The sequence below is a fragment of the Mus caroli genome, chromosome 5, assembly GCF_900094665.2.
Source record: "Mus caroli chromosome 5, CAROLI_EIJ_v1.1, whole genome shotgun sequence".
NCBI classification, from domain to species: Eukaryota; Metazoa; Chordata; class Mammalia; order Rodentia; family Muridae; genus Mus; species Mus caroli.
In genome coordinates this window covers 127061506-127081438 of record NC_034574.1, presented here as the reverse complement: position 1 = coordinate 127081438, position 19933 = coordinate 127061506, and the positions used below count along the sequence as shown (strand labels likewise).

Sequence of the window (19933 nt, the reverse complement as noted above, 5' to 3'; positions counted from 1 at the left end):
CCAGGCTGGCCTCGAACTCAGAAATCCGCCTGCCTCTGCCTCCCGAGTGCTGGGATTAAAGGCGTGCGCCACCACGCCCGGCTCCATCCCTTTGTCATGAGAGCACTTTGCCTTAGGAGAACGGTCCAGTGTGCAGTGGGCTGGTGCTGATCACAGCTTGTCCTGAGTGATGGATCTATTGTGGCTTAGCCTCTGAAACTGGCTAGGCTCCTGAGAAATAGAGGCTCTTTGCCGTAGGATCACAGTAGAAGCACTGCCAAGTTTGATGCCTGAGCCTGTTGGATATGCTTTGTGTGGGAATGGGGAGTACAGACTGTGTGTGTGTGTGCGCGCGCGCGTGTGTGTGTGTGTGTGTGTGTGTGTGTGTGTGTGTGTGTGTTTTAATGGTTTTTCAAGACGTGGTTTCTCTGTGTAACCCTGGAACTCACTGTTCCAAAGTTATATCCAAGACTAAGCTGGCCTCAAACTCAAAGAGATCTGCCTGCCTCTGCTTTTGCCTCCTGAGAGCTGAAATCAAAGGTGTGCATGTTTTCTGTTCTTGAACCTAGCTGTACATGGAGTCCATGCAACCTAGAGAAATTAAGTGGTAAAACTGTTTATATACTTGTTGGAAATTTATAACCTTAAAAGGCCTAATAATTCATATGGTTATCTGGATGATAGATGGGTAGATAGATAGATAGAAGAAAAGAAAGGTTAGAGAGTTGGCTCAGTGGTTAAGAGAACTTGTTCTAGAAGACCCACATTTTGGCTAACAAAATGTCTGTAATTCCAGTTCCAGGGTACCTGATGCCCTTTCTGTGGGTACATAATACATAGACACACAAGCAGGCAAAACGCTAGCTGGTTGTAGTGGCACACACCTTTAATCCCAGCATTTGGGAGGCAGAGGCAGGCAGATTTCTGAGTTCAAGGCCAACCTGGTATACAGAGTGAGTTCTAGGACAGCTAGGACTACACAGAGAAACCCTGTCTCGAAAACCAAAAAAAAAAAAAAAAAAAAAAAAAAAGCACTGTGCTCTAGGAGAGAACCCAGGTTCCATCCACATTGCCCTCATGGGGGCTCACAAATCATCTGTAACTGTAGTTCCACGGGATCTGATGTCCTCTTCTGACCTCTGTAGGCACCAGGTGTGCTGTGGTACACACTCATAAAATAAATCTAAAACAAACAAAAAAACAAACAAAATACCTAAAACCAAAAATTAAGACATTTTTCCTGTAGAGAGGCGCCTAGGGGAGAGGCGGAGCTTGGTGAGTGTCCTTGCAGTGCCATTCTCCAGCACAAACCTACACCCAAGGGAAGGTAGAGCCCAGTACTAGGTGTGGGAACTGCCTACCGTACTCTTGTTTTGAGTGTTTGGGGTAAGGGGTTCAGAATCAGAACATAATAAATTCATTACCACCTTAGTTTGGCATCAACTCTTATAAAAGAAAATGTTGAATCGGGGCTGGCCTACAGTTTCAGAGGTCAGTCCATCATCAGCAAGGCAGGAGCATGGCAGTCCACAGGCAGACATGGGGCTGGAGGAGGAGCTGAAGGTTCTCCATCATGATCCACAGAGCCAAGAGGAGACTAGGTGCAACTCGAGCAGTAGGTGACCTCAAAGCCTACACAATGACATTCTTCCTCCAGCAAGGCCACACCTCCTAATAATGTCACTCCCCATGGGCCAAGCAGTCAAACACATGACTCTGTGGGTGCATACCCATGCAGACCACCGCCACTGGTCAGGTAGGAGAGCCCTCAGGTGAGATTAAAGGGTGATGGAGGAGCCTTGATGGTGGGTCATGCAAAGACTTCGTCCGGCTGCAGTGATTCCAGGAGGAAGCTGGTTTTTTCATGCTTCAAGTTATAAATAACTTTACAAAACAAGGTAATCGGCACATATAGATAAACGATAAACAAATGCATAAATATAGACAATGCGCACGAACCACCTGCTGGCTCTGGAGATCTTTTTATTTCTAGAGACCTGCAAGTATTACTTCAGGCTTGAACAAATTACAAATTTTTAGGGGTAAGAGACCATAAATGTGACAAGGGATCAGTGGATGGGGGGAAAGTTAGAAGAAATGTAGTTCAGCACAGAGGTAAAAATGACAAGTGACAAGATGTCAGGTGACTCCAGGGGATAAAGTGACATTTACTGTACAGTGAACCAGAACCTGACGCAGGATCTCACTCTAGCCCAGGCTGGCCTCAGCCTCACAGATCTCCCTGCCTCTGCCTCCTGCACATGTGGCTCCTGGCTGAAGCTGAGTCTTCCCGGGAGAAGGAGGCTGCAGAGTCTGTAGATCTGACCACTGAGTTTCCCCAGATACACTAGCCCATAGCAGAGAGGCCCTGGGAGGGGCCGACACGGAGGGACTAGATACAGAGTAAGGCTGTAGAAAGCAAAGACGAAGCACCTTAGGATACACAGAGGTGAGTGTGGGCTGATCTTCAGAGCTACCTCTGGGGACTCCTCAGTGGAAGGCACCATCTGATGACTCCAGAAGAGATGAAATGTCTTCAGTGTGCAGAACAGACGTAACCATTAGACTAAAGTCTCTGTTCCAGTGAAAATCCCCACAAAAAGAACTTTTAGCGAACAAAACCAGTTTGTCACTGGAAGGAAATTCTGAAGGGTTAATGGCAGGCAGAGGGAATATCTGAAATGCACGAATAAGCAAAGAAGGGCTGGAGAGATGATGGCTCAGCGTTTACGAGCACTGACTGCTATTGCAGAGGACCTGGGTTCAATTTCCGGCACCCACATGACAGCTCACAACTGTCTGTAACTATAGTTCCAGGGGATTTCATACTGTCTTCTGGCTACTACAGGCACCGGGCACATATGGTGTACATACATGGTTACATGCAGGTAAAACACTTGTAAATAAATAAATAATGAACGAAGCAAATAGATTGTCAATAAGATGGTTCAGCGGGTAAAGCCCCTTAACCACCAAGCCTGGCAACTCGAATTAGGTCGCTCGGAGCCACACAGTGGAAGGCGAAAACATTTCTGCAAATTATCCTCGGACTTCCACATATCCACTGTGGCACATCCCTAGCCTTCCACTAAATAAACAAATAGTAGAACTGAACATAAAGACAAAAACCAGAACTAACTAATGGAGGTGATAACATTACCATAACAGTTTCCAGAATTAAAGGGAAGAACGGGGTTGGGAAAGATTGACAGCAGATGCAAATAGCATTGCCACCAGCAGATGTTGGACGTCATCGATGCTTATGATGGGGGAGGATCTAAAGTAAAGATGCTTCAGAAAGAAAGCAGCTCTCCTAAACACTGGCAAGTCTGATGGCCTTAATGCGTCGAGACATTCCTGGTGTGGGTGATGATTTATCAGCTATGAATATGTCCGTCCGGACTCTCTGTTTCAGTTCTGAGAATTTTTAAATGTTGAAGTAGGGGCTGGTGGTTAAGAGGGCTTAACTGCTCTTGCACAGAACCTTACTGGGTGGCTCACACCTGCCAGTAACTCCGTCTTTGTTTGTTTGTTTGTTATTGAGACAGGGTTTCTCTGTGTAGCCCTGGCTGTCCTGGAACTCACTCTGTAGACCAGGCTGGCCTTGAACTCAGAAATCTGCCCGCCTCTGCCTTCCAAGTGCTGGGATTAAAGGCGTGTGCCACCACGCCCATCTTTAGGGGCTCTGGTGACCTCTTCTAAATTCTTCAGGTACCCTTCCAACAGGTGCAGATAGATACACAGAAACAACACAGGAACATACATGCACACAATAAAATATGTTAAAATACTTGTACTGGCTGTTAAGAACTTTGTGACATTGTTAGACTGCTTTGCATGTAGGTAGGTAGGTAGGTTCTTTGAGAACATGACAATCCACTAGTCCCAGAGACAATATCACTACCCTGAGGTAGCTCTGAGCTCCATGCCCAGTCTGTTGGGCTCGTGGCATTTTGACACTGTCCACTGACACAGGACTTGAAGCTGAATCTGTGATCTCTTCTCATGTAACCTGTGGAGATGGACAGTGAAGACACTGGCTTATTGGCTGAGTGCCCTCGCTGCCCCACTTGTCTCACTAGTCCTGTTACCTGGCTGTCCCAGAATTGTCTGTAGCCCAGGCTGGCCTGGACCTCAGATCCACCTGCCTCTGCCTCCCAAGTGCTGGGAATAAAGACTGGCACAACCACTGCCCTGTGGAAGAGCTGACCCTTTGCTTTCATCTTAGCTTAGATGTAATTTAACACGTGTCTGCTGGCTCCCGCACTGGAGGACACCTCCCTTTGTTTCTCTACTGCAGACTCTCTGCAGTGGATGATGGTTGTCTCCCCTTTGCCTACACCTACCTCCTCAGATGCATGCATCCTGGGGAGCCAGACCCCGAGCTGACCCCTCGCCCCCAGGAATTGGAGGTCTGATGAGCTTGCTGTTCTTGTGAGCTCTCACTTCATCTTTCTGCTCTACTATACTGGTGCTGGAATTGAATCCGAGGACTCCGACTGAAGGGTTTAATGAAAGCCCAGAAGTTGCTGCTTGGCTCAGTCCCCTTGTGTACAAAAGATACACCTGGGTACAGTCCTGGCCTCGGCAGCTTCTGGGAAAAGATGGGGAGGGACACAGTCATCAGGTGACGGGGCTTTGTAAATGGCTGCAGAGGAAGACTGCTCAGGAGATCAGGCCAGTGAGGTACGAGTCTTCCCGCTCCCCAGGCCTGGCTGACCCCTGCCTCCACAGTCAGCAGCACCTTCCTTCCCTTCAAGGACTGACCCTCCACAGTAGTTCCACCAGTGAAATCAGGCTGCAGGTGGTAGGTGAGACCTGGGGGCTGTTGGCAGGGTGTTATTTGTCTCCCATTAGACAAAAAATAAATATATTCTTTGAGAATTTCATACTTGTTTGTCCTTATATATAATGAGTGTTGATTTTGCCCCTCTCCTTTCTTTTCTTTCTTTTTCTTTTTGAGACAGAGTCTCACCATGTAGCCCTGGCTGGCCTGGGACTTGCTCACAGGGATCTGCCTGCCTTTTTCTCCCGGAGTTCTGGGATTAAAGGCTTTCCGGTTTCCTAAAGCACATCAAGGTGACTTTAGGGCAGGTTTATGACAAGTGAGTCTTGAAGCCAGCAGTAGATTCAAAAAAAATTAATCCCACTTTTTTGTTCCAATTCCAGTTGGGGCCGCATGGCTTTGACAGAGCCCTGCATGTGTAAAATGAGAACATCACTTATATATTTATTTATCCCCCTTGCTGGGAGGTTTAAAGAAAAAGAAATAATGAGCTTTCAGAAATACTGGTGAGATATTGTAGGTGAATGTGATTATGGAAAAATTATTATTAATAATAATCTTTCTATATCCCACAGTTACACAGGTTTATCCAAGAGAAAAGGAGACAGCACAGGCTTTGCTGTGTGCTCTCAGTTTGCTGGCTTGTGACTATCTCCTCCTCCGGCTCCAGTCATGAGGGGGGCCTTGTTTTACAGACAATTTGTGTTTGTAAATGTGGTGGTGGTGGGCGCTGTGTGTGCCGTGGTTTTCAGTACAAAGCTTTCCTCCTAAGTGGGTATAAGTGGGTACCCGGTGGTACCCGAGTCTAGATTACCTTGGTTCCCCAAGGTTGAGGTAGGCTTGGTCAGACGCCTAGCAGGGGCCAGTCTTCCTCTAGGAGTGAGGGAAGGATTTTCCTGTGTTCTGAAAACCATTGTGGGAGCTCACAGCTTTGCAAGTGCTCCTCTGGAGTCCTAGGTCTCACACACAGGGAGGTTAGAACCACAGGATTTCAGTCACCCTTCCTTAAGTTCATGCTATGAGAAACATTGTTTAAAATAGAATCTATTTAAGTTGAGAGGAATAATGTTAACAGGCATATCATTTACATACTTTTTATAGAAAAGCAATTTTGTAGCGTATTTGGTTTAGGTTTTACCTCAGACTGTCTCCGTGTGCCTCCCTGTTGCATGCCAGTGGAGTGTCTGTGTGATGTCTTTGTTTTTGCTGCTAAATTAACTTTGGCAAAATAGTATAAAAATTTCAGCTTCCAGCCAGGCGTGGTGGCACACGCCTTTAATCCCAGCACTCCAGAGGCAGAGGCAGGCGGATTTCTGAGTTCGAGGCCAGCCTGGTCTACAGAGTGAGTTCCAGGACAGTCAGGGCTACACAGAGAAACCCTGTCTTGAAAACCAAAAAAAAAAAAAAAAAAATTTAGCTTCGTCTGTTCTCCAAGGGTTGGGTTCTCTGACATTTCTATTCACATTATTCTCCACCTGAGGGTGTTTTTGTTTGAGGTTGGTTGGTTGGTTGGTTGGTTGGTTGGTTGGTTTGAGACAGGATTTCTCTGTGTAGCCCTAGCTGTCCTGGAACTCACTCTGTAGAACAGGTCGGCCTCGACCTCCGAGATCTAATCTGCCTCTGCCTCTCTGCCTCTGCCTCTGCCTGCCAGTGGTGTTAAAGCCACCTGAGTTTTATTCCTTTCTGTCAGCCTCTCCCTTCTGCTCCCACTTCGCAGCCATTCTACTTTAGTCCCTGGATTTGAGCCCTCCAGGCGTGCCCCGGGACTAGAGTCACGTGGGCTTTGCCCTTTCGCGGTAGTTCTTTCATTTGCAGTACTCCCAAATATGACAGCATGCGTGATGTCTTAGTTACGTCTCGATGGCTATGAAAAGCACCGAGGCAGCTTATAAAGGAAAGCATTTAATTTGGGGCTAACAGTTCCAGAGGTTTAGAGTGCATGACCATCATGGCAGGGAGCATGCGGGCAGGCAGGCGGGCAGGCATGTGGACAGGGGCGTGGGCAGGCAGGCAGAGTATGGGGTGCTGGGAATTTGCACTTGCTACACAGGCATGAGGCAGAGAGAGCTAGCTAATTGAGAATGACTTGGGCTTTTGAAATCTCAAAGCCCACCCCCAAAGACATCTCCTCCAGCAAGGCCACACCACCTCCTCCTTAAACAGTTCCATCCACTGGGGACCAAGCATTCAAATGTAAGAGCCAGTGGGGGCCATTTGTATTCAGACCACCACAGATGAGACTCTCCTTCCCCTTTTTTCCTTTGGAGACAGTGTCATTAGCCCAGACAGGCCTTGCGTTTACATTGTCCAAGGATGCCATTGAACCTCCTGCCCCTGCCTCTTAGTGGTGCGACCACAGGTGTGCACAAGGCAGGCTGGAACCCAGGCCTTCATTCAGGTCAGGAAAGCACTCTCGCAACAGAGCCACGCCTCCAGCCCAATGTCCTGCTTGTAAAGACGCAGTGCCGACCACTGTTGGACTGTTAGAATGCCATGAATCTGAGAGCACAAATCATATCGCAGTCCCAGAAGTGCAGTGGCTGGACTACATAATTCTCTTTTGAGTTTAATTTTTTTTTTTTTTTAAGGAATTGTTATCCAAAGCAGCAGTGCAGCAGTTTGAAGCTTTCTAACTCTCTTCACATCTTTTCTAGCTGTTACTATCTTACGTTTTTGTTGTTTGAAATTCCTATGTGCCGTCTTGTTAATACCATAGAACCAAAAACTATGCCTGAAGAGAGTGTGTGTTAGGAGTCATAGGTACCACCCAGGGCCCTGCAGCCTCTTCCTTAGAGAAGAAGCTTGGCTCGGCCACAGTAACGCCACCTGCTCTTTCTGTGGGTGCACACAGGGGAGAGGCAGAAGTTTGTGGCTTGCCTGTGAATTGGATCACGAAGTGTGACTGCTCTCCCTGGAGAGGATGTCACTGGGTCTGGGTGCCATCTGGGTTTAGTTGGGGTGTGATGCTGAGCTAATTTTACAGAAATGACACGCCACGGGAAGTTGAGCACATATCTTAAAGAAAGCTATGAAACTATAAATGACGTGGGCCGGGACGCATAGAGCACCGGCCACGGTGGGTCTTCTACATTCACCTCCCTGTGTTTTCCTCATGCAGGAATCATGGCCCAAGTAGCGATGTCTGCCTTGCCTGCCGAAGATGAGGAGTCTTCAGAGAGCAGGATGGTGGTGACCTTCCTCATGTCTGCCCTGGAGTCCATGGTGAGATTCTGTGGCTCTGCCGGTAGTTTCTGTGAAACATTAACTAAACGGATTAATTATTACTCCTTTCCTAGATGCTGGGATTGAGCCATCACTGTGTCTCGTGTGGTAGACCAGCGCTCTCCCACTGTCTCCCTGGGGCCTATTATTATTTTGAGGCCATCTGACCTTGCACTGTCTGATCCTTTTTGTCTCAGTCTCCAGAATGTTAGGATTACAGCAGGCGAGCACTCTTGTAGCTGAGCTGCATCCTCCCAGTCCCACGATTTCAGCTTTGGAGTCATACTTTCCAACCAGCTTCTATAGAAGGTTGCTGTGCTGGGACTCAGGCCAGGCGTGGTCCAGCATTGTGCTCTGCACCCTGCACACCCCCAGCCCTCAGGTTCTTCAGGAGGTTTAATTCCATCAGAAAGCTTTCGTAAAGTCAGTCGGGGGTAGGAGGGTCTTTTTAGTATTCTAGCACACTTTGGGCTATATAATGAGACCCTGTCGTAATATACCAAGAAAAACTCCAAAGAAGCCAAACACTTAGGCGTGGAATTGCCTTATGAGTGGGCTTCAGATCTGCTCTTAGGTGGTGGCACGAATTCCTCGGGCTCCTAGACCACCTAGCAGTGCCTCACTATGACTACAGTTTCAGTCGTCCCCAGTACAGCACCCCTCCCCTGCCAGCTCTTCCTGGCAGCAGAGGCAGCTGACCCTTGGGACGCTGCCCTTCCTAAGGCCTCACAAAGTGCACGTCTGCAAATCTGAGTTTGTATCTTGAGGAATCTTACCTTGTGTGTGTGTGTTCTTGCTTTCATTCTTTGTTTTGTTTTGTTTTTTCAAGACAAGGTTTCTCTGTATAGCCCTGGCTGTCCTGGAAGTCACTTTGTAGACCAGGCTGGCCTCGAACTCAGAAATCCTCCTGCCTCTGCCTCCCGAGTGCTGGGATTAAAGGAGTGCGCCACCACCGCCCAGCGCTTTCATTCTTCCTGTACGTTGTTTTTGTTGTTTTGATTTTGTTTGCCCCCCAGCCCCTTTAGAACTAGGTACAGCATCTACTTTCACTTAATTTAAAGATGTAAATGACTGAAAAAAAAAATCTGTCATCACTGGTACAGAAACATGCCTTTAATCCCAGCACTCGGGAGGCAGAGGCAGAGGCAGGCGGAGACAGGGTTTCTCTGTGTAGCCCTGGCTGTCCCGGAACTCACTTTGTAGACCAGGCTGGCCTCGAATTCAGAAATCTGCCTGCCTCTGCCTTCCAAGTGCTGGGATTAAAGGCATGCGCCACCATGCCAGGCATTAAGACACTTTTTAAGTGTTAGGTTTTTAGATCTATCTAGAAAGAATCAGTGCTTTTAAATAGCTATACATAGTGTAATGTTGTCTGTTTTTGTTTCAGTGTAAAGAGCTGGCCAAGTCCAAGGCTGAGGTGGCCTGCATTGCTGTGTATGAGACGGACGTGTTTGTTGTTGGAACCGAAAGAGGGCGTGCTTTTGTCAATACCAGAAAAGATTTCCAAAAAGATTTTGTGAAGTATTGTAAGTGGGGTGTTTTTATTTTTATTTTGTAGTTTGCAAAATTTAAATACAATTATTTTTAGATACGGCATCTCAAGCTTCCTAAGAATGAATTACACCTGAAAAAAGACCGAGGATGTGACGTGTGTATTTGTGGGGGTGGGGAAGTGGGTCAAGACAAGCCACTGACTTGGTCATGGAGGAGGAGGTGTGAGCTGGGTGCTGGTGGGGGCTGTCTGTGGGGGACACAAGGAACTGAACAACTTTGTAAGACAAAAGACCAAGTTGCAGGGACTCAGGCTGTGAGAACCACGAGGCTCCAGGCTTGTTAAAGGAACACTGGCTTGGGGTTTTTATAGGGCAATTTGGTCTCTCCCCTTGCCCCTACGGGTCCTGGTTAGACACCAGCCTCCAAACCTTCCTGCTGTTTCTCTTGGAGGTTTTCTGGGAACAAGCATCCAGCATCTCAGGGCCTGCTCACCTGTGGTCCTTTAGCCCTTCTTCATTTCTCCCTCCCTGCTGTTAGGGGCAGGTGATGACCTCTAGCTGCTTCACGGTAGAATCTGTGTGTACAGGTCCAAGAGAAAGAGCACTCTCATGATGTGGCTCCTGGGGCTGGTTCAGGGTGCTATGGCAACATTGTGGTAGGTACCACAAAGATGGAGGTTTCAAGGGCTCTATCTTCAGGACCAGCTATAGAAATGTAGTGGAGAAGAGAATGCTAGAGGCTACTACAGTAGCCTAGCTGGGGTGATTGTTCCCAGGAAAGTCCCGTATGTGGTGAGCAGTCAGTCTGAGTGATGAGTCCCGGGTCTGATTTCATGCACTCCGGTAGCTGTTGGCGTGGCTAACGCCACAGGGTATAGATAGCTTCTCCAGAAGGAGAAGGAAGACAGTTCTCCGTTTGCAAACAGAAGCAGGCCTCTGTCTTTAGCCTGCAGGTAGGCACTGCGGTGTTGAATTGGGCTGTGGTCATGATGTCCTGTTATCTGAGTAGCATTTTTCTTATCGAGAAGAAAATCACTAGAGAGGAATAGTTGCCTAAATAATAGCTCACATGGATTAAAGCCTGATGCCCAGGGAGTGGGAGCCCTTACACTGTTAAAGGAACGCTCCAGCCATCCTCCGAGCCTGTGCTTTCCTCCGTGGGCCAGAGCTGCCACTTCATGGGTTTACTTCAAAGGCCACCACATAAGGATCTGGTCCTCAGGGCTCCTATGGGCTTGAGAAATGTCTGTCTCAAAGGCCGTACTTGATCATGGCTTGGCATGAAATCATGGGACATTTTCCTCTGTATTGACCCTCTTCTTTGTAAGCTAGACCTGGTTAGAGTCACCAGGTGGGGTCTCTGTGGCCTCTCTGAACAAGAGGACAGTATATACATATTTGCTCATTCATTCACTCATTGTTATTTTGAGACAGGGTTTTTCCTGTTGTAGCCTTGTTTGTCCTAGAACTCACTCTGTAGACCAGGTTGGCCTCGAACTCAGAGATCTACCTGCCCTTGCCTTCTGAGTCAAAGGCGTGAGCCATGCCCCCAACCTCAGCTGTGACTCCCCAGTTTTTGGACATTTTGAGAGATGCCCTAGTCCTGGGGACCTACTTAACTATGGAAGGCAAGAGGGGAAATGTCCTCTCTTTTGATCTCTCTGACAGAATTAGCATAGCCTCTGACACCTAGAAGGTCACTCATGCCCATCTGGTTCTTGTAACCACTGTGCCATAGTTAGATAAAGCTTGGACAAAATGAAGCAGATAAGCTTTGCTCCTGTAAGCCAGTCCTTGTAATAGTTACTGAGAGTAGACCAATAATTCCTTGATTTAAGCAGAAGTTATCAGTGTATTGAACTTTGACCTTTTGCATACCTGATAGAACTTGCATACCTGGAGCCATCTTGTGAGACAAATCACACTTACAAATAAACAGTCAGCAAGCCCAGCTAGGATGCTCTTTTATGGGTCGGTACAGCTGATGGGTTTGGAAGATGTTCTGTGGTACTGCCTTAATAAAGAACCGTGGAGGGCTGGTGAGATGGCTCAGTGGGTAAGAGCACCCGACTGCTCTTCCGAAGGTCCAGAGTTCAAATCCCAGCAACCACATGGTGGCTCACAACCATCCGCAACGAGATCTGGCGCCCTCTTCTGGAGTGTCTGAAGACAGCTACAGTGTACTTACATATAATAAATAAAAGAACCGTGGAAGCCCAGCTACATAGCTGATAAGTCAGGAATACCTGTGTGCCTGCTGTTAAACTGGGGTGCTCGCTCGGCATGTTCCGGGGAAAGCTCCGAGAACACCAAGGCCATCTTTATTTGGTACTTTGAGTGATGTAGCCATCTTTATGTTTTGAATGCGTGTAAGAAACAGATACACTAAAGGCATTGCTCCTCAGTCAAACTGAACCTAGTGGGTTGTACCAAATAGGAGATTTGCCATGGAGTCCAGTGCCAGCTGGCTGGACCCACGGCTGACTGTGCTCCTTATACCTGGGATAGGTTTTCCCAGGGGAGTCTCATCAGCTGCTGCGTCTTGGACTGGGAACCGGGATTGATGAGCTTTCCTTTCAGAATCTTTAACTTTTATAAGGTTAGGGTTAGGGTTAGAACACCAGAGAGAAGGTAGAGAGGGTTTTTTGTTTGATTTGTGAGGTCTTTCTGTGTATCCCTGGCTGGCCTGGAACCGACTCTGTAGACTAGGGTAGCCCAATCTCCCCAGGGTTAAAGGCATGAGCTCCATGCCCAGGCATTAGAGAGCTATGTGTTATGTGCTACAGTGTTATATCAGTAAGTATGTGAACCCTGTGGACAGGGTCAGGGGATGCATGCGAACGGTGCTGTGCCAAGGCTAGGGCAGCAGCAGCAGCCACTGCGTCTATGCTAAATCACACTCAGACAAAGCAAAACCATAAAACCTGTCTGTAAGATCCAAGCTCGAGGGGCCCGAGGGTCAGCAGTGCTCGCAGATAGCCTTGTTTAGTTAATTCATTTAACTCCGTACTGTTCCTTCTTCTGTAAGGAAGTTCTGTCTTCTTCCTTCTTACCTCTTTAGCCAGTCTCATTGTGCAGGCTTTGAACTCTGTTCCTGCCATCTTGGCCTCCAGAGCATTTTTAGTCCTTCTGGGGTTGGGGCTGGCAGTGTCTCAATGCTAGGGCACCTGGGTATTATACAGGGAATTCTGTGTCCATATCCCTAGGACAGAAAGGATGCTGCATTCCACCCGTGTCCATACTTACAATCTTGGTATCTTGATTTTTTTTCTGGTAAAATTTAAACCCTTGTTATATGTTAGTTCATTTATTTATGTAGACAGGGTCTCATATGTGACCTCAGACTTGCTTTGCAGCAAAGGAGGACCTTGAGTTCTCGGTTCCCTTGGAGGTTGAACCCCGAGTTCCGTGCATGATTGGCAAGCACAGCTGAGCTCCGTGCCTAGCCCTGGTGTCTTGAGCTACAGTCTCCTGTGGCACCCTTGGATGACTGCCAAACCGCCTTTTTTTTTTTTTTAAAGATTTATTTTTATTTTATGTATGTGAGTTTTTGTGTCTCCCCATGTGTCTATGGACCACATGTGTGCACTGCCCACAGAGGTCAGAAGAGGGCAGTGAATTCTTTGGAATGGGAATTCCAGAGAGTCTTGGGCCTTCCTGTGGGTGCTGGCAGTGCTCTTAGCTGTTGCACAGTCTCTCCAGCCCCTGACCTCCAATTCCTGATCTTCCTGGCTCTCCCTCCCCAGTGCTGGGATTGCAGGTGTAAGCTTCTCACCTAGCTAAGTGTTTATTGTTAAAAAGTTCCTTTATGGGCTAGTGAGATGGCTCAGTGGGTAAGAGCACCCGACGGCTCTTCCGAAGGTCCAGAGTTCAAATCCCAGCAACCACATGGTGGCTCACAACCATCTGTAACAAGTTCTGGCGCCCTCTTCTGGAGTGTCTGAAGACAGCTACAGTGTACAGTGTAATAAATAAATAAATCTTTAAAAAAAAAAAAAGTTCCTTTATTCCTTTTCCCCTTGAGATTGTGTAACAAATTTGTTAGATTTATAGTGTCTGGGCAGGGTGGGTCATGTCTGTATACCCAGACTAAGGCACAGGACTCCTGAGAGTTCAAGACCAGGGGTGGCTAGATTGGCGTTTGAGGGAAGCTGGGCGATTAGTGCGGCAGAAGAGGAGGAAGCTGGAGGAGAAACATAGAAAAGTATCCTTACTAAGGGCCAAGCAGGTACTGACCAGCCAGCTCTCTAGGAAGAAGGACCCTCCACTGCATAACTGCCCCCAGCAGACAGCCTGTGGCCATGTCTATGGGGCATTTTCTTGATGGATGCTTAATATGGGAGGGCTCAGCCTACTGTGGGTAAGCCCTGCTCCTCCATGGTCTCTGCTGTGGCCTGCCTTGGGGATGTACTGTCTGTCACCCGAGAGCCAATACATTCTCTCCTGCCATAAAGGTGTTTATTGTAGCAACAGAGAAGCAGACTAGGACGGTGGATCTTAGCCTTGGTTTCACTGACTGTTTTACAGGTGTTGAAGAAGAAGAAAAGGCCGCCGAGATGCATAAGATGAAATCTACCGCCCAGGCCAATCGGATGAGTGTGGATGCTGTAGAAATTGAAACACTCAGAAAAACGGTGGAGGACTATTTCTGTTTTTGCTATGGTAAAAACACAGCACTTTAAAATTGGAGAAAAATACCTTATAAACTGGCATTTTCTTCTCTATAAAATTGTGTTTGTATGAATACACGTATGTATTTGTAGATGTGAGAGCTTTTGTGTGAAGGTCAGGACAACTTTGTGGAGTTGGGTCACCTTCCTGCTGGCGTGGGTTCTGGGAGTTGAACTGGCTGTTCTGTGGACAGAGTCTCTCCCACTGGGCCGGCCCTGGCCATTGTATGTTTCCTAAATGTGTAGATTTTATAAATGATTTGACAGGCATACTGTTTTACAAATTGAATAGGTTAATTTGTAAATTTAAGGAATTAAGTCAAAGAACTCAGAAATAAGTACAATGTAATTAATTAATCAATTATTGTTACCATTAGTGGGTAGGCATGATGGTATGTGAGTAGATCTCCCAGTTTCAGGTCAATCTGGTCTGCATAGTAAGAGCTTATCTCAGAAGACAAGAAAAAAAACAACAAATTCTAGTGTGTGTGGGGGGGTGGGGGGTGGGGAGGTGGGGAGGAGTTAGCGTGCTTGCCCGGGGAGGTCAGAGGACAGCTCCATGGAGTCTGCTCTCCTACTTTAAGTGAGTTCTGGATTCAAACTCAGGCAACAAGGCTCTCCTGGCCAGGGCCTTTACCCTGTGAGCCACCCCCTGGCCTAAGAGTTACTGTTTTGGCGTTGATGCTTATCTTCAGGTCTCCACTGTGTCTGCTTTAGTCCTGTTGTAGGGTACAACAGAGCACCCTTTGTAATTATATATATAAAACAAATAAATATACAAATTATATAAGAGATCATCATTATAACCCAGGACCCCACTAAGAAGTGGCTTGACAAATGAAGTGCACCCCTCCTCAGCTCGTTGTTGTTATCCTAAGAGAGGGTCTCGCTAATCCTCAGGCAGGCTTTGAACTTTCTCTGATCCTCCTGCCTCAGCCTCCCACTTAGCTGGCCTTATAGATACACCATGCTGGCTAGACTGAGGTCTGTTGTGTACTTTGTATTTGACCCTTTGGACAGATTCCAGGTTCAGGAATGAGCTGATGTGGGACTCAAATGTTAATGTTTAAAGTGCTATTTGAAATACTATGTTAAGATAATGTTGAAGTCAGATATTATGACAATAGTCAGAATGCTTCAGTAAGCTCTTTTTATTTTGTTGCTGTTTTTATTTTTCCAGACAGGGCCTCACTATGTAGCCCTGGCTGTCCTGGACCTCATTCTGTAGACCAGGCTGGCCTCGAACTCAGAGATCTGCCTGCCTCTGCCTCCTGAGTGCTGGGATTAAAGGTAGTCCACACCACCACGATCTGCTTGTGATAAGATCTTGATGGGTTAGTTAGGTTAGTATATATGTCTGTGGTGCAAGTGTGTGTGTGTGTGTGTGTGTGTGTGGTATACCGTACCTGCTGTGTGCATTTGGAGCTCTTGTGTCTTTGGAATTGCTCTCTACCTTATTTATTTATTTATTTATTTATTTATTTATTTATTTAATGTACTTATTGTGATTGTACACATCTCGTGTGCCTGTATCCATGCATCACACAGTGTTATATGTGGAGATAAGAGGTTGGACAACTTGCAGAACTTGGTTATCTATTTCTACTATGTGGGTTCTGGGAATTGAACTCAGGTCCTTAGGCCTGGCAGCAAGCCCCTCTCACCTGCTTCACCATCTTGTCAGCTTTCCCTTACTGATTTTTTTAAATTAAAATTTTAAAGGAATTTTATTTGTATGACTTGTTTTGCCTGCATATTTGTCTGTGTTTGTCTGTGTACCATGTGTGTGCCTGTTGTTTGTGGAGGCCAGCAGAGTATGCTGGATCCCTTGGAACACACCTTACAGATAGTAGTGAGCTGCAGTGTGGGTGCTGGGGATCCAGCACAGGTCCTCTGGAAGAGCAGTGCTCTTAGTCACTGAGCCCATCCCCACATCCCCTTCTCACTTTTTGAGACAGGTCTTCTTTCTGACCCTGGAGCCCACTGATCGGCTAGGCTGGTAGCCAGGGAACCCTAGGATTTTTTTTCTTTCTCAACAGTGAGATTATAGTTACGAGTCCACACTGCCCCGAAGTTTATGTGGGTGTGGGAGACCTAAAATCGCATCCTCGTTAGATTACAATGGCTTTACGGATAGAGTTGGAGTCTTCCCAGCTGCGGGGATTCAGTTTTCAGTGTGAGCACGCGTGGGTCATGCTAATTCTATGATCCTCCCACAGGGAAAGCTTTAGGCAAATCCACAGTGGTCCCTGTGCCGTACGAGAAGATGCTGCGCGACCAGTCGGCTGTGGTGGTGCAGGGGCTTCCCGAGGGGGTCGCCTTCAAGCACCCCGAACATTACGACCTCGCAACCTTGAAGTGGATTTTGGAGAACAAGGCAGGGATTTCCTTCATCATTAAGAGGTGAGGTGCTTCCTCCCGTGTTGCCCGTCACAGATTGTTCATGTGTGTTCACCAGATCTGCACAGTTCTGTGTAATGCAGACACTGTTATGCTAGTCTTGAGTGTTCATCACGTTTCCTGTTTCCTTTCCATGCAGACCTTTTCTCGAGCCGAAGAAACACCTCGGTGAGTGTGTTACCTTGCTCTGGAGTTGGTGGGCTGGGTCCCCTTGCTCCGCGGTGGCGGGCTGAGTTTCTGAGTCAGGGTTGGTGAAAAGCCCGTGGCAGCTTCCTGAGGTGAATACTCCCCGTGGTGTTTGATGTTTCCGTCCACTCTGTCTTCTTCTCCCTGGTCCTAAGAATGACTTGGTTGACCTCAGGCCACTGGAATGGCAGAGCAGTGCTGAACACAGGAGTGTGTTCTGGACACCTTTGAGTTTAGATGTTAATGGCTATCAAGTGACCATGACCAAAATATGGCAGCCATATGTAAGAGCAGCCCAGGTCTTTGGAGGTTGAGGGTGATAGCAGCAGAACTTCCTCTAGGGTGACTTTGCCATTCCATGCCACTAAGACAGGTCAAGGCGAGGTAGTGGTACCCTCACAGCCATGTCTACCTGGCATGCATGCCCCTGGAGTTACAGCTGCGACCTGAACAGGGGCTTTTGTAGGAGCAGCGTACTCTCTTCACTCCTGAAGCTTGGCTCTGGAGTCCGCCCACCCCACTCTTGACTTTTTTTTTTTTTCCGAGACAGGGTTTCTCTGTATAGCCCCGGCTGTCCTGGAATTCTCTTTGTAGACCAGCTTGGCCTCGAACTCAGAAATCCGCCTGCCTCTGCCTCCCAAGTGCTGGGATTAAAGGTGTGCGCCACCACGCCCGGCTGATTTTTTTTTGTTTTAAGATTTTATTTATTCTGTATATATGAGTATACTGTAGCTGTCTTCAGACACACCAGAAGAGGGCATCAGATCCCATTACAGATGTTTGTGAGCCACCATGTGGTTGCTGGGAATTGAACTCTGGACCTTTGGAAGAGCAGTCACTGCTCTTAACTGCTGAGCCATCTCTCCAGCCCCAACTTGAAATGTTTTAAAGGTGATCCTCGGTACCATAGGAGTCCTTTCTACTACATAAAGATGGAAGGGAAAAGACAAATGGATCCGAGTTTGTGAATACACACGAGCGCGCGCGCACACACACATACACATGCACACACCTTTTTTTTCTGGGAAAAGATCCGGGGTAGTCAGCTTGGCCTTGGACTGACTGGAAGCTCAGGCGGCCGCAATGCCTCATCTTCCTGCCAGGCACGTGTAACCACATGTGACTTACACATGTTTTCTGTAAATGAAAAAAAATTAAATTAATTTAAATTTATCCATTTTAAGTGCAGAATACATTGTTTTTAGTAACTGTACGATGTTGGGGGACACACAGCTAGTGGGAGAGTCGTGGCTCAGTGTGGGAGGCTGAGTTCAGGCTCCAGCAATGGAAAAGCAGCGGCTGGTTGCTTCTCGTTTGGTTATTTTGAGCCAGAGTGGCCTCAAAGTCACACACTTCCAGCCTTGTCCCTGGCACTGGGATTGTAGGTGGCACCACGTGTCGGGGGCTCAGTGGGCGGTCTCCGTGATTTGCTTTTCTCCTGTAGCTGCTTGTGTCCTGGATCTTCTCTGACAGGCTGATTCCTTGGAGCTCACTCAACACTCACGATGCTGTAGTACAAAAAAAACCCCATTAACTAGCCTTGGGATGTGGACGCTCGCCTTGCTTGTGTCCCTCTCCCAGTGTTAAAGGTGTCCTGGTTTTGGGTGTCTAGTCTTTAATTTCCAGTGGTGCTAGGAGTGGAGCCCAGCGTGTCAGTGCCAGTCAGACGCTCCACTGCCCGCCACCGCCAGCCCAGTCTATTTTGAGTTTGTGCCCCACAGAATGTAGAGGCTTAAATTTGTCTTTGCATCTAGGTCTCCGTGAGAAGCGTGCTCTCTGCGTTGTCTTGGAAACTTTGCTGGAGTCAGCTGACCCTGACTCTATTTCTGTGTTTTCTTCACAGCGATGTGAGGGTGGAGACAGCGGTGTCCCTCTTCCTTTCTTGCCAGTGTCCCTTTTGTCACTTACCTTTTGGTCTGGCTAGGGTAATTACAAATAAGATCAAATACAGTGGCCGTAGTGCACGTCACCTTGAGGTCCATGTTAGGTCCTCTCCACGACTGTCCTCCATGTTAGGTTAGGCGAGCGTTCCTTTGCCTGCTCAGTGGGAAGGCAGCAAGTGTGTGGCTCATTTTAAAGATTGCGAGAAAAGCAGGGTTGTGGCACAGCCCTGGACTCCCAGCACTTTCGTAGCTGAAGCAGGAGGATGGAAAACGTGAGGCCAGTCCAGGCTACACAAAGAAAAAAAATTCACATTAAGTCACAGAAGTGGCACAGACAGGCTGCAGGACAGACAGCTCAGCAGGTAAAGGACACGTGTGCTACCAGGCCCGATGACCCCAGCTCCATCCCTGGGACTGAAGTGGGAGTGTGCATGGGTAAGGGCAGGGCCTTTGCTGTGAGATGGAAGGCAGAGGCAGGCAAGTCTGGAAGCTGGAGGGACAACTAGTCTTGACTACACAGACCAGCAGAAAAAAAAAAAAAAATACAAGAGAGTCTGCCTCAGTAAGGTGTCCTGAGCCCCTGACAGGCGCGGTGGGTGGTTGCTGGTCCTGGGGTGGGGGATGTTGGTCATAGTTTGTTAGTTGCCATGCTCAAAGAAGAAACAAAAGGGAAGAAATTAGGTTCAGGGGTCTCTCTCCCCTTTATCCTTTCTCTCCTATCTAGTGTTAGGAGTGAAACCATGGGGGGGAGGGAAGGGTGGGAGAAAAAAAGGACCCACAACGAATCAAAGACCAGCTGCAGGGTCTTGCTGCCTGGGTGGCCTGGGCCTTTTGCTATAGACCAGGCTGTTCCCAGACTCAGGGCAGGCCTCCCGCTCTTCCCCGCTGTGCTCCACACAGGCTGCTTGAGTCCAGGTTGCGATCTAGATGTAACCCAGACACGTTTGCTCATTCTTGTGGTGAGGGACATTTGGGCTGTATAGATTCTTGGCTCTTAAGTGAAGGGCTGTGTAGATTGGTTACAGGTTTAACCTCAACAGCACCCCTCCACAGTGCCGGTGATACAAGCCAGGGGCCTTGCACATGCTAGGCTATGCAAAGGTGAGACAGGGTTTTGCCGTGTAGTCAAGACTGGCCTTGAACTGTCTCAGTATCCTTAATGCCTGGATTCCCTATATACCTCCAAGGCTGGTGAGACAGTCCTTTTAGTTGCAGTATAATTCAACAGTTTACAGTGCACCACAGATTGGACGACTGATGATTATCTACTTGAGAGCATTTCTATCATATCTAACAGAGCCTCCACACGACGCA

General features: G+C 47.7%; 1 protein-coding gene across 9 annotated transcripts in view; it reads left to right on the top strand.

Annotated features, from left to right (window-relative positions):
- Window positions 1–19933, top strand: part of Gtf2i (general transcription factor IIi) — a 78095-nt gene that overhangs the window by 11205 nt on the left and 46957 nt on the right. For all 9 annotated transcript variants that reach the window (XM_021163999.1, XM_021163998.1, XM_021163997.1 and 6 more), the window contains exons 2-6: window positions 7884–7987; window positions 9375–9513; window positions 14008–14142; window positions 16370–16553; window positions 16690–16718. In XM_021163999.1, the coding sequence (XP_021019658.1) occupies window positions 7889–7987; window positions 9375–9513; window positions 14008–14142; window positions 16370–16553; window positions 16690–16718 (586 nt within the window). In that variant the 5' untranslated portion in view covers window positions 7884–7888. The remainder of the gene's footprint in view (window positions 1–7883; window positions 7988–9374; window positions 9514–14007; window positions 14143–16369; window positions 16554–16689; window positions 16719–19933) is intronic.